The sequence below is a fragment of the Schistocerca piceifrons genome, chromosome X (assembly GCF_021461385.2).
Source record: "Schistocerca piceifrons isolate TAMUIC-IGC-003096 chromosome X, iqSchPice1.1, whole genome shotgun sequence".
NCBI lineage: Eukaryota > Metazoa > Arthropoda > Insecta > Orthoptera > Acrididae > Schistocerca > Schistocerca piceifrons.
The window spans coordinates 873,375,704-873,387,855 of NC_060149.1; the positions used below are offsets into that span (position 1 = coordinate 873,375,704).

The 12,152-nt window shown below is 38.0% G+C and overlaps 1 protein-coding gene across 1 annotated transcript in view; it reads right to left on the reverse strand.

Annotated features, from left to right (window-relative positions):
- Nucleotides 1-12,152, reverse strand: part of LOC124723203 (BTB/POZ domain-containing protein 7) — a 50,826-nt gene that overhangs the window by 17,019 nt on the left and 21,655 nt on the right. The window contains exons 5-6 of the mRNA XM_047248395.1: nt 10,991-11,066; nt 254-721 (exon numbers count right to left, since the gene is read on the reverse strand). Of these exons, the coding sequence (XP_047104351.1) occupies nt 254-721; nt 10,991-11,066 (544 nt within the window). The remainder of the gene's footprint in view (nt 1-253; nt 722-10,990; nt 11,067-12,152) is intronic.

Below are 12,152 nucleotides of genomic sequence, written 5' to 3' on the forward strand. Positions count from 1 at the left end.
AATTTTTAAAGATATGCATAAATATTGAAGACAAAAACAGTAAGTACCTCAAGTAAACAGTTTCAATGCAAAAAGTTATTACATTTAGAAATATACATTTAATCCTTACTATACGTGTAGTAAAAATAACTGTGAAATCTAGTAACCATTTTCAGATAATGGCTTTGTAATCTGCTTCTCCTCAACCATATATTCTTTTGCTGTTATTTTAAACAACAGCTTTTAAAGATGAAATGTGGAACATTGCCCATACCTGGAAGTGCTGCAGCTAGAACATCAACACCAGCTGCACCCATTGGTCGAGGTTTCTCCTCCACCATGTACAGCGTATCAGGAATGTCAGGGGCATATCGAGCTCTTCGTATTCGAAGTAATTCTACCTCCTGTAGCATATGATCATCAAGCTGTGCCTTTATTTCTTCATAATACGGCATGAACAGACGAGGCCGAACAAAAAGTCCATTATTCTTCCCACATCGTATCCATGCGTTTAGGCGCAAGTTCTCTCTTTCATCTCCTATCATGTGACTGGGTGGCGTGCTTACAAGGCCCCGTCTGATTGCTTGGCTAAGTACTTCACTACTTGGAGGCAGTACATGGTCCATACGTACCAGTGGCAACAAATCTGACAAAATTTCTCTAAGTTCAACATCACTCAGGTCACGTTTCTTTACACCTTTCCTTGACACTGAATGGGCTGTATGACTAAGAAGATTTGGCTCTGTGGAGATTGAAAGGAAATAAAGGCAATATATGAGATAAAATTAAATTATCAGTGATAAATTCAATATATCCAGCAGAAAACAGCACATCTAACAGGAAAAACATACATTATGAAGAAAGAACAGTAAGCAAATATTCACAAGAAATAAGAACCACTTAACAAAGCAGCTTTTAACATATGTGATGGTAACCAGCTGCTCATAATTGGTATAGAATAAAGCAGTTATACAATGGCTATATTTTTGCAAAACTTTTCAGGCTTCACTAATGATACCAGTTTTCAGTACCAGTTATTATATTAGTACATTATGGAACCCATTTACACTGAGCTACACCTCTGCCAATTGTCCTCATATCTTAGCTGCAGCCAGTCTTCACTTTTTTATTGTGTGTGTCGCTCTTAAAAAGTCAGATCATTGTAATACAAACTTTTCTACAACTTTTATTAAAAAAATCTGATTTCCACTTTTCATAGTTATTTCCTAATCATACACGGTTTCACTATCACAGGTGACATAAAGCCATTCCTTTCCTTCTCCAAGAAAACTACTATAGTGACAAATAGTTCAAGATATGCAGATCTTTGAGGTCACGATGTCAAAAGCCACTACTTGTTTCCCAGTCTGAAGTGATCACCATTATGATTCAAAATAGGGCCAATGTGTGCCATATCTACATAAAATATAGAAAACTACAACAGTTCACACACACACACACACACACACACACACACACACACACACACACAGAGAGAGAGAGAGAGAGAGAGAGAGAGAGAGAGAGAGATATATTCGTAAATCCTCTATATCCATGACACTATGCCATGTCAAGGAAAGTACCAGACTTTATCACTAAATGAACATATGAGATGTGTTCAAAAGGTATCAGAAATTTTGTATTTTCACAGATAGTATTTGTCTGATTCACATGATTTATTATTGCCGTGTTGGTAAATAAGGCTGAAGTGTATTTTTACACTGGTAGCCACATTGGATGTTTAGTCTGTGGTCAGCTGTCAAGAAGGTTAAATGTGTCTGCCTACAAGTGCCAATTACTGATTTGTTTTAAAAATGTATCAGAGAATTTTCAGTCAATTTTGCTATAAAAATGGAATAATAACAAGGATTTAAAAACGCTGAATATTGCTTTTGGTGATTCTGTTGTGAATAAAATGAGTTTACGAGTAGTACAAGTGTTTCCTAGATGGCCGTGAAGTAGTAGACTATGACAAATGTTCTGGATGCCACAGCACATCAATAACTTGCAAAAGTATATGTTTTAGTCTATAGCCACAATTTATTTTGATGATTGGTTACTGCTTTCAGACAGTACCATCTTCAGGCCTCCTGGCGCATGCCACAAAATCTTTTTGGATGTGTTGGATACAAAATGTGGAACAGCAAAATTTGTGCCAAAGAAGGTGAGTTTTGAGCAAGAACATCAGCAAATGGAAGTTGCTCTGGCATTGCTAAATGAAGTCATGAATGATGCAGAACTACTGAAATGTGTCATAAGAAGAGACGAGACATGGGTGTACAGGGTAAGACATAAAAACTGTGACTCAATCGCCCCAGTGGAGGAATTCTGGATCACCAAGACTGAAAAAAACTCAGCAAGTGTAGTCAAATGTGAATATTTGCATCATGACAATGCATCTGTACACACTTCATTGTTTGCTCATGAATTTTTGACAAAAAACAACACTGTAATGATGCCCCATCCTCCATATTCACCAGATAAGGCCCTGAGTGACTTTTTTCCTGTTCCCAAAAATAAAGGGGACCTTAAGCTTATATGAGATTAAAAGTGCATCATTAAATGAGCTGAGTGCTATTTGAAAGATTGAGTTCCAGGGGTGTTTCAGGGATTGGAAGGAGTGCTGGCATAAGTGTAAATATCTAATGAGAACTATTTTGAAGGACAAAACATTAATGTAACTGAACAAATAAAATTATTTCCAAAAAATTAAAATACCTGAAACTATGTGAATACATCTTGTGTTAGAATAGCAACTTTTCAACCTTCAGTTGTCTAAGGCCAGACTCAAGGTAACTTTCAGAACTTATATCCTGTACTGCATGGTCCCAAAGGGAGCCCTTTTCTTACTGAGTTTATTTGTACCCTCTGCAACTAATTCTGGAATGGCACCAGTGTGGTCTCTCTCTAATTTTGAGTGTACCCAAATATATATATATATATATATATATCTAAAAAGAAAGATGATGAAACTTACCAAACAAAAGCGCTGGCAGGTCGATAGACACACAAGCAAACACAAACATACACACAAAATTCTAGCTTTCGCAACCAATGGTTGCCTCGTCAGGAAAGAGGGAAGGAGAAGGAAAGACAAAAGGATATGGGTTTTAAGGGAGAGGGTAAGGAGTCATTCCAATCCCGGGAGCGGAAAGACTTACCTTAGGGGGAAAAAAGGACAGGTATACACTCGCACACACACACATATCCATCCACACATACACAGACAAGCTTGTGTCTGTGCACGATCATAATCTACACACTTTACACCACATGTTGCCATATTGTGACATTATTAGCATCTATCGTGTGATCACAGACGGTACTTCCAAAATAGACAACATCAATGTTTCCTTTCAACCACATGCCATCATTGAATTCTTAGTTAAAGAGGAAAAAATGTGGAGCTGAAATTCACTTCAGCCATCAATGTGTATATGGAGATGCCTGCATGTATGTCAGCAGTGCTACGAGATGAGTGAAACATTTAAAATATGGAAACCCGAGTATTCAAGATGAACCTCATAACAGTCACCCTCGAACTGCCTCCAGAAACGCAAAAAGGAGAGTTGATGAACCCATTAGAGAAGACAGGTGTGTCACGGTAAACAAAATTGCTGCAAAACTTGCAGCAGGACATGGCGCAGTGCAAGAAACGATTTAAGGCTTAGGTTATCAAAAAGTCTGTGTCTGTCGGACCCCACATTTCTTGACCGAAGGCCATGAACTTGAGAGAAGAACAATCACCCAAAACCCTCAGAAACTTGAAAATGAAGGTGACTGCTTTTTGGTGAGTATTGTGACAGGCGATGAAAATTGGTTCCATAATTACAAGCCTGAAACAAAATACCAGAGTACGCAATGGCACTGCTCGGATTCATCGCTGAAGAAGAAGAAAGGCGGCACGTTTTTCTGGGAAAGTAATGGACAATGTCTTCAGGGATGCACAGGGTTGCATTCTGACTGATTTCTTTGAAATTGGACAATCCAGAAATGCCGTTGCCTCACTATATCCAGACACTTTTGAAGCTCTATTGTTCATTGCACAATAAACGCCCTGGGAAGAAGACCATTCTGCAACAGGATAACGTGTGTCCTCACATTGCTCCTGTTACTGTGGAGAAGATCAAAACATTTGGCTGGAAAACTCTTCCACAGTTGCCCTATAGCCTTGACTTGGCACCCTCCAACTACTATCTTTTTGGTTCTGTTAAGGTACAGAAAGTGAGGCCAACATTACAAGACAGTGAAGGATGTTTTGCGAGCAGTGTGTTAGTGTCTTCAGGAAGCTGTAACGGAGTTCTATAGCAAGGGTATTTCCAAACTTGCAGAAACATGGGAAGGAGTGCAAGACTACAAAAATAAATTTTTACGGACCAATCTGATGCCTTGTAAATCCGATGCAAAATCCTGGGTCATGAAGGTAAATGAATAACAACTTCCATTCTACATTGACTGCATGTGGTGGGCTGGTTTTTGTCACACATTTTATTCACCTGCAGAACAATTTGAATTTGACTCTTTTTAAGTGTTTGGGTGAAAAAGTTACATTAAAAATGACATAAAAATGATGACTGCACACAATTTTTGTAAATCCATGGCAATCATGACAACTGGGGCGGTGGTGGTAATCGTTACAGGATACCACCCTTCCTTTCCAGGTTCATTTAGTGTTTAAAGATAGTTCAATGTCACCTCCATTTAACGAGTGCACAATCATATCTGTGCTGTTACAGACTATTTTTTAGTGGTTCTTGTTAGAGAGACTTTGATTTATTGATCATTTTGTTAAGCAACTCAAGACACAAATGTGTAACAAATAGCGTATAACAGACTTCATTTTAGCAAAATAGTTCATCTAGGATTAAAAAAGAATCACCGATTGGAACATACAAATAAATTTAGCTTAAACTACGGCATATATATTATTATTCTTCTTCTTCATAACAACGCAGTTCAAAACACACTCTCCCCCAACATAAAACTACCACAATTTTCTGCATACTAACAGACAAAGAAACACATTTCTTTGTTCTCAAATGCTATAACGATATCAGAGTTACAAAGTGACAGGCACCTAGATGTTAAAATAACAGCTATCATACCAATTACCAACCAGAGAATGAGCTTAGTCACACTGCCTGTTTGTTTGGCATTGTCATACCATACTCCAGTCAACAATTACAGCTGCTTACATAACTGTTGTGATTCATTTTCATCATGTGCTCTGTGTATTTTTGTTATCTTTTAAAAACACACAAAAGAATGTCTGCAGCTAATAGTGACAGTATGCAGCGAAATGATAAGGCTATTAAGATGCTGCAAGGCGAACTCATCACTGCATATTAACGGAAGACACTGGATGGACTTCAGTACTGAATTGCACAAGTGCTGCTGCTGCTGCTGCACAAATTTGGGTATGTGGGTGACAGCGAACCTCCAACAATTCCCACTTGCATGTCTAGTTGTCAATCATTTTGTTATTCTAACCCAAGCATAGGTCCTACAGCTGAGTAATACAATAAACCATACAACAGCCCACAGTTGACATGGCGCCACAGCATAACTTACGATCACGTTGATATGTTGTTGTGTCTGTGCATAGCAAAACTCTATTTTTCAGTCTTGTGCACATTCTCTTCCTAAACTGGGCTTTGCTAGATGTTCTGCAATACCAGAAACTGAAAATTGGTTACTGTTTTGGTATTTATAAACAGTGAATAAAAGTATTTCAAATTATCTCTGATAAAATATATAAAATATTTCATTTGAATACAATTCACTACGAAATAGCTTTTATCAGATAAATTCGCATTTTCATACTTTGAAGCATAATTCACATCTTTATTTGCATTTATCGCAAATGTGAATTGTTCAGATAACCACATCACATATGGTGACAATGTCCATTTGGTAAGTGATGCTAAGGAATGGGGAGGAACATGCCATGTACAGCTGAGGTACTCATACAATACTATCACACAAACCATTCCAGCCACAAAGCAAACAAGGTATATTTGATTGCAGATTGTATCCCACACCATGAGAACTATTTCTGGCAAATGTAGGTATGGACATGACTAGCATTTGCTAACAGTTTTTCAGTTAATCTCACAACATGCAATAAAGTTCCCACATGTGATGTGGTTGTCAGCTTATGGTTTTCCACTAAGCTCAAAACCAAGACACTTAGGTGGCACTGTGACAAGTTTGGTTGTGATGATTTACACTTGTCCCACACAACTTACAGCTGTGATGTCCCTATAATTAGCTTACAAACACATATGCCACAGACTACAACCTGCAAAACTGATTCTGTATGGAAAGCACACAAGGATTTTTAAGAGCAAGTAACACAATGATCAATCTTTATAAACATATCTGCAAATAGTTCAAAAAACTTATTGTAATGTAGCAAATATTTCTGACAGTTCAGAATTTAAAAGTATAATTAATTAATTGTAAACATATCCCAGAATTTGAAACAGTTCTAAAAAGTAGCAGGGTGCATTTAATATTTTGTTCCAAAAGTTTTACAAAACATGAAATCAACAGTAGTGTGATACTTGGGACAAATCTAAGTGTTTACCAAAATAACAGGATACATGGGATGCAAGATTGCACATTTTTTGCAGTGAGTACAAAATGTCATTCCACAGAAAGAGAGTTTAGATTGAAGCTGTTCAGGCAAATTTAACTCTCAAAAGCAGCCTAAAAGAAGCTATACCCTTCTGCTAGCAACTACAGTCTGTAAAAATAGTTTGTATCTTTAGAGAAAACATCACTTTACTAGCATGTATGCTCCCGGCATATACAATAGCAACTCAGTGAAATTTCAACCCTCCTCCAATAGACTGGGCATCAACACATTGGGGGTGGGGCAAAGGTATCAAGATTAAATTTATAAGCACACATTTTTCTCAGACTCCATTTGAATGTAATATAGATACTGAACAGTAGTACAGCTGTATTAACCTGAAGGTTGGTATGAATACTACAGTGCTTTACTAGTCGTGGATCTATTGTCGTTGCCTACCTCTGACCTCTGAACTGCCTGAATTAGGTAGTTACATGGATACTTACAGATTAACATGGACCCCTAACCACTGGGTAACTTGGCATTTTTTGTATTGACAAACACTGTCAGAGGTGAAAGAAGATTTAAGAGAGAGATAAAAATTCTACAACTGACCAGAGATTGAACCCCACAACTTCGGATGTAGTGTCTTGTACTTTATCACCAAGCTATACACTTTTACAGTGAGTTACTAAGTATATATGTACATCCTTCACTACAACCACAGGAAGATATACAACATCCTTCTCTTTTCAGCTCCTTCACACCAATCACTTCACTTGTGGAACCCAACCTAGATCTCAGGCTAAACTACAGATAAGTTTGTCACCACAGCCAATATTTCATATTTCACATGAAATTAAGAGGGTTGGAACTTAAATAGTGGCAACTATTTATTCACAATTGATACAAAAGAGTTACATGTTTGCACCTGTTACTGTCCTTCAAAGTAGTCACCAGCGTTGTGTAGAACCTGTCGCCAGCGATGTGGAAGGCATACTTTACTGTTAGCAGAGCCTGTTCTGCTGATGGTGCGAATGGAGCGGTCTACTGCCTGTCGAATCTCTGGAACAGTTCTGAAGCGAATACCACAAAGTGGTTCCTTCATCTTCGGAATCAAATCAAAGTCATAAGGACTTAATTCCGAGGAGTATGGTGGATGATACAGTACTTCCCAGTCCCATCGACCGAACAGAGCAACCACAGCTTGCGCTGTAAGCACCCACGCACTGTCGTGCAAAATGATGGGTGGGTTGCACAGAAAGTGTTGGTGCTTCTTCCGCAAAGCTGGTCACAGGTGATGATCCAAAAATGAACAGTAATACTACTTAAGTCCTTGAGACTTTGATTTGATTCCGAAGATGAAGGAACCACTTCATGCCATTCGCTTCAGAACTGTTCCAGAGATTCGACAGGCAGTAGCACGCTCCATTCACACCATCAACAGAACAAGCTCTGCTAACAGTATACTACACCTTCCACATTGCTGGCAACGGGTTTTACACAATGCTGGTGACTACTTTGAAGGACAGTAACAGGTGCAAACATGTAACTCTTTTGTATCAATTGTGAATAAATAGTTGCCACTATTCAAGTTCCAACCCTCGTATTAAAATCTGTTTGAGCACAATATAAAAGTGCAAAAAGCAACAATTTGAGGCAAATACAGAGTGTGGAGGAAGGGTTGTCAACAAAATTTGTATTTTCTGATGTCTGGTTACTAGCTTGGCATAATGCAGGAAGTGAAGGAAAGTCTGTCCACACAATGCAATAAATCTGTGTTACTCTGCTTATGGTTATCATCTGATTAACAGCTTGTGGCTCCACACGATCCCCTCACTGTCTGCTTCCTACCCAATATTACGAAACATGGTGAACATCTGATTTATACAGTGCGAAAGTACAGTCTGTGGACAGCGCCTTTTATACTTTAACCCGTGGCAGCCAGAGACAGTGGTCGTGTGTGTGTGTGTGTGTGTGTGTGTGTGTGTGTGTGTGTTCCAGAAGAAGCTTACTTTTTTAGTAGTCCTTTTGATGTGCCTGTCTGCGACTCAACAGCTCCACTGTATGGTAAGTAGCAATCTGCCATTTTTTATTGTCTTTTTTATGTATGATGCGAAATAACTTTTTTCACCTTCAGGTGCTAGGACTGACACCACCACCTGCTACCATTTAATTATGCAATTCAGCTTTGTAGGCAAACTACATCAAATTTTGAACAAAAAGTCACATTTGAAGTTCGATAAATTATACTTTAATAAAGCTATGCAACAACAGCAAATTAAATGACAGGAAAAAAAATGTAACTTCCTCTTGCACGCCGTTAACACTTCCCATGGTAGTTTTAGTGTCAACAACAAATCCTCCATTTTTCTATACACCCCTCTCTTGATTAAAACTGCAATTTCAAGATTTCTTACAAACAGTTACTGTATCACTGTAACTTAGTGTGCTATACAGTAGCAGGGCATTCTCCAGTTTACTAGTTTGAAGTAATTGGCCGGCCACGGTGGTCTAGCGGTTCTAGGCGCTCAGTCCGGAGCCACACGACTGCTACGGTCGCAGGTTTGAATCCTGCCTCGGGCATGGATGTGTGTGATGTCCTTAGGTTAATTAGGTTTAAGTAGTTCTAAGTTCTAGGGGACTGATGACCATAGATGTTAAGTCCCATAGTGCTCAGAGCCATTTGAACCATTTGAAGTAATTGGTATGGCTGATGACTTGTTTTAGTCTGAATAAGAATGGTACTGTACTTTGATCTGTTTATGGGTTTCAATGTACCAGTAATTCTCTCTGCCCTCCGCCCTTTATGACTAAACAGGTATTTGGATATAGGTTCTCTCTGGCCATAAATGGTCTCGCTCATTTCAGCCACCTCATTAATATAGATGTTGTTCTTATAATGTAATCTACCCACTCCTCCTGAAATGTCTCTGTTAATCTTAAAAACCAGTGCAACTGCACAAGCACCTAGAGGAATGAATAACCATTCAGGTCAACCCTTGCATGTCTGAGTCTCCTAATTATAACACTGGAATGAGGGTGTGCATAAGTAAAACTCACATTATCCTAGATAGGCCACAAGGCTACAACAATATAGTGATGTATACAAGAGTGTACATTTATGTTCAAAACAAGAATTGAAGTTCTTGAAAGACTGCATTCTTGTTCTTTATCACCAGGTCCCTCATCACACAAGGAACTCCAAACAAAATACTTTCCTAAAAAACACAGCACTGCTGACAGGAAAGAGTCATTCTCAAGTAATTCTGCACTGGCTTGAACAACCCAACTAGGTAAAATAGAACACTTTTGACTGTCCATATAATGTCAACTAGTGCACATCACAGAAAAAAAATCTAGTCAAATTAACATATCAAATAAAACAGTGGGAATAATTGTACACATTGGGCATAAAAACTCAACTACATGAAGAAATGCTAATGATACATCAAAATATTACTTAACTATCTCTGAGACCACAAACTATACCATTGTTGACTAAAAGATTTAAATGACAACCCCCCTCCCCAAAGCAACAGGACAACCCATGGAAGCAGCCTATCGGGGATAGCCCGCAAAACAAATACCAAGAATTAACACTTCAGAACAAATGCATTAAGTGATGCTTAAGGGTCTCATGGCAAACAAAAATTGCAGAAATAAGTGAAATACTGAACAAAAACTGAAGACAACAGTTTTTCATTTCAACAAAACTTCGTGGACTTGGTGTCAAGATACTGAGAACCAAAAATAAAACCACATGCAAATACATTACGAGCATTGTGGAAGGGAAGGGGTTAATACAGAATATGCACGGGAAAGCCAAAGCCCCTTTGAAAGTCAAAATTAAGTGACTTAAAGGTAGTACTGTAACTCTTTAGTAAATAAAAAATCTACAGTTCAACATCTCCTTTTTATGGGGAGTAGTTATCTTGGCTCATTGCACAGTATGATAACCAAATAATCCTCAGTGTCTTTTCAATAGTAATTAATAAAAGCATGATCAGCATTTACAGTGCTTGAGAAAAGGAAAGGAAGATTAGGGTTCAATGTCCTGTTGGCATTGAGATCATTAGAGACGGAGCACAAGCTCAGATTGTTTCAAGGCTGGGGAAGGTAATCAGCTCTGCCCTTTCAAGGGAACCATCCTGCCATTTCCCTGGAGCAAGTTCAGGAAATCACAGAAAACCCAATGCAGGATGACCAGGTGTGAATTTGAAACGTCATCCTCCTGAATGCATAAAGGGCTTGAAGAGTGATACTACACTACAGAAGACCTCAAAGGGGTCTTTGCATTTTCTGGCTTAGTGATTGGTAATATTAGGTGGTTCTTCCAGAAATATGATACTTAGACCCCACATTACTGCATATTAATAAGCTACATACAGATTGGATGGAAATGGGAAAAAAATTTAAACTTTTAGTTCGTACCTCGATCTTCCATTCGGCGAATTAGCTCGTGTTCTCCCCATTTCAAGACAGCCTGCAGAACTTCCAGTTCACTTGCCTAAGAAAATTGAATACATTACACTTTCAAATGTGTACAACAACACAAATTAGTAATTATATTAAGGCAAAGGGGAGGAAAAATAGATACTACCCAATATATATAGAAATTGAGAGTTATTAACTGAATAAATTAGACAGAACAACCTCTTGCAATACATTTCCTCATTGTGTTAATCTCCATCTCTTTAACTAATGTTTCACTTAATTTAAAAAATAACAGAATTGGAAATATGCGATTGAATACTGTATTGCTTATTCTAGTAAATGACACTGTCTACCATAAACTAAGCATGGCAGATATACACAATACATAATAATGGATGTGTATTATTTAATACTGATTGGGCACTACATAGACACAATGACCACTGCAATGTAAGCCACTCTGTGGTGTGCAGTAGGTAGTGTATAAAGTGTGGTTAAAATAAAACTGATACACAAAATTCAGTAAGTTCACATAACATAAGTTACCCTAATCAATGAACAGGAAAACTATTCTTCGCGGAAGTTACAGGAACTGCCCATCATTGATATCAATGCACAACCTTGTTGCTGTGTAGGTTGTGCTGCCAAGAAATGATGAAAACACTTTTTGGGTTCATTTTATTTTAGGCACTCTGTAGTATATCATTAACATTACAGTTCCATTTGAGGCTGGTATGTAAGCCTAACTTTAACTGTGATAAACACTACATAATGTGTGCATAGAAGATAGTAATGTGTCTCGACTCCCCTTTGAAGATGGACACTCTTAAGTTCAAGGTTGGTCCTGTTTATAAAGAATAATGTCTTTATTTTAGTTTCTCTCACAAGCACTTCTTGAGCATGTATGTGATACTCTCACACCAACTAAACAAAATAATGAATAATCTCACAGGTTTTGCTTAAAACCTTATAGATTTCTTATACTAGATTACAAGTACTGTTGAGATAATCACATGTGGCACTTGGTTATGAGCAAGAACTTATATGTGGGTTCCTTTGATATGTATTGGAGTTGTGTCAATCTGTGGATAAAAATACTATGTTTGATCTAACACAAGGATGCTATTTTTGACATGCCATTAGCATAACAATGTCCCAC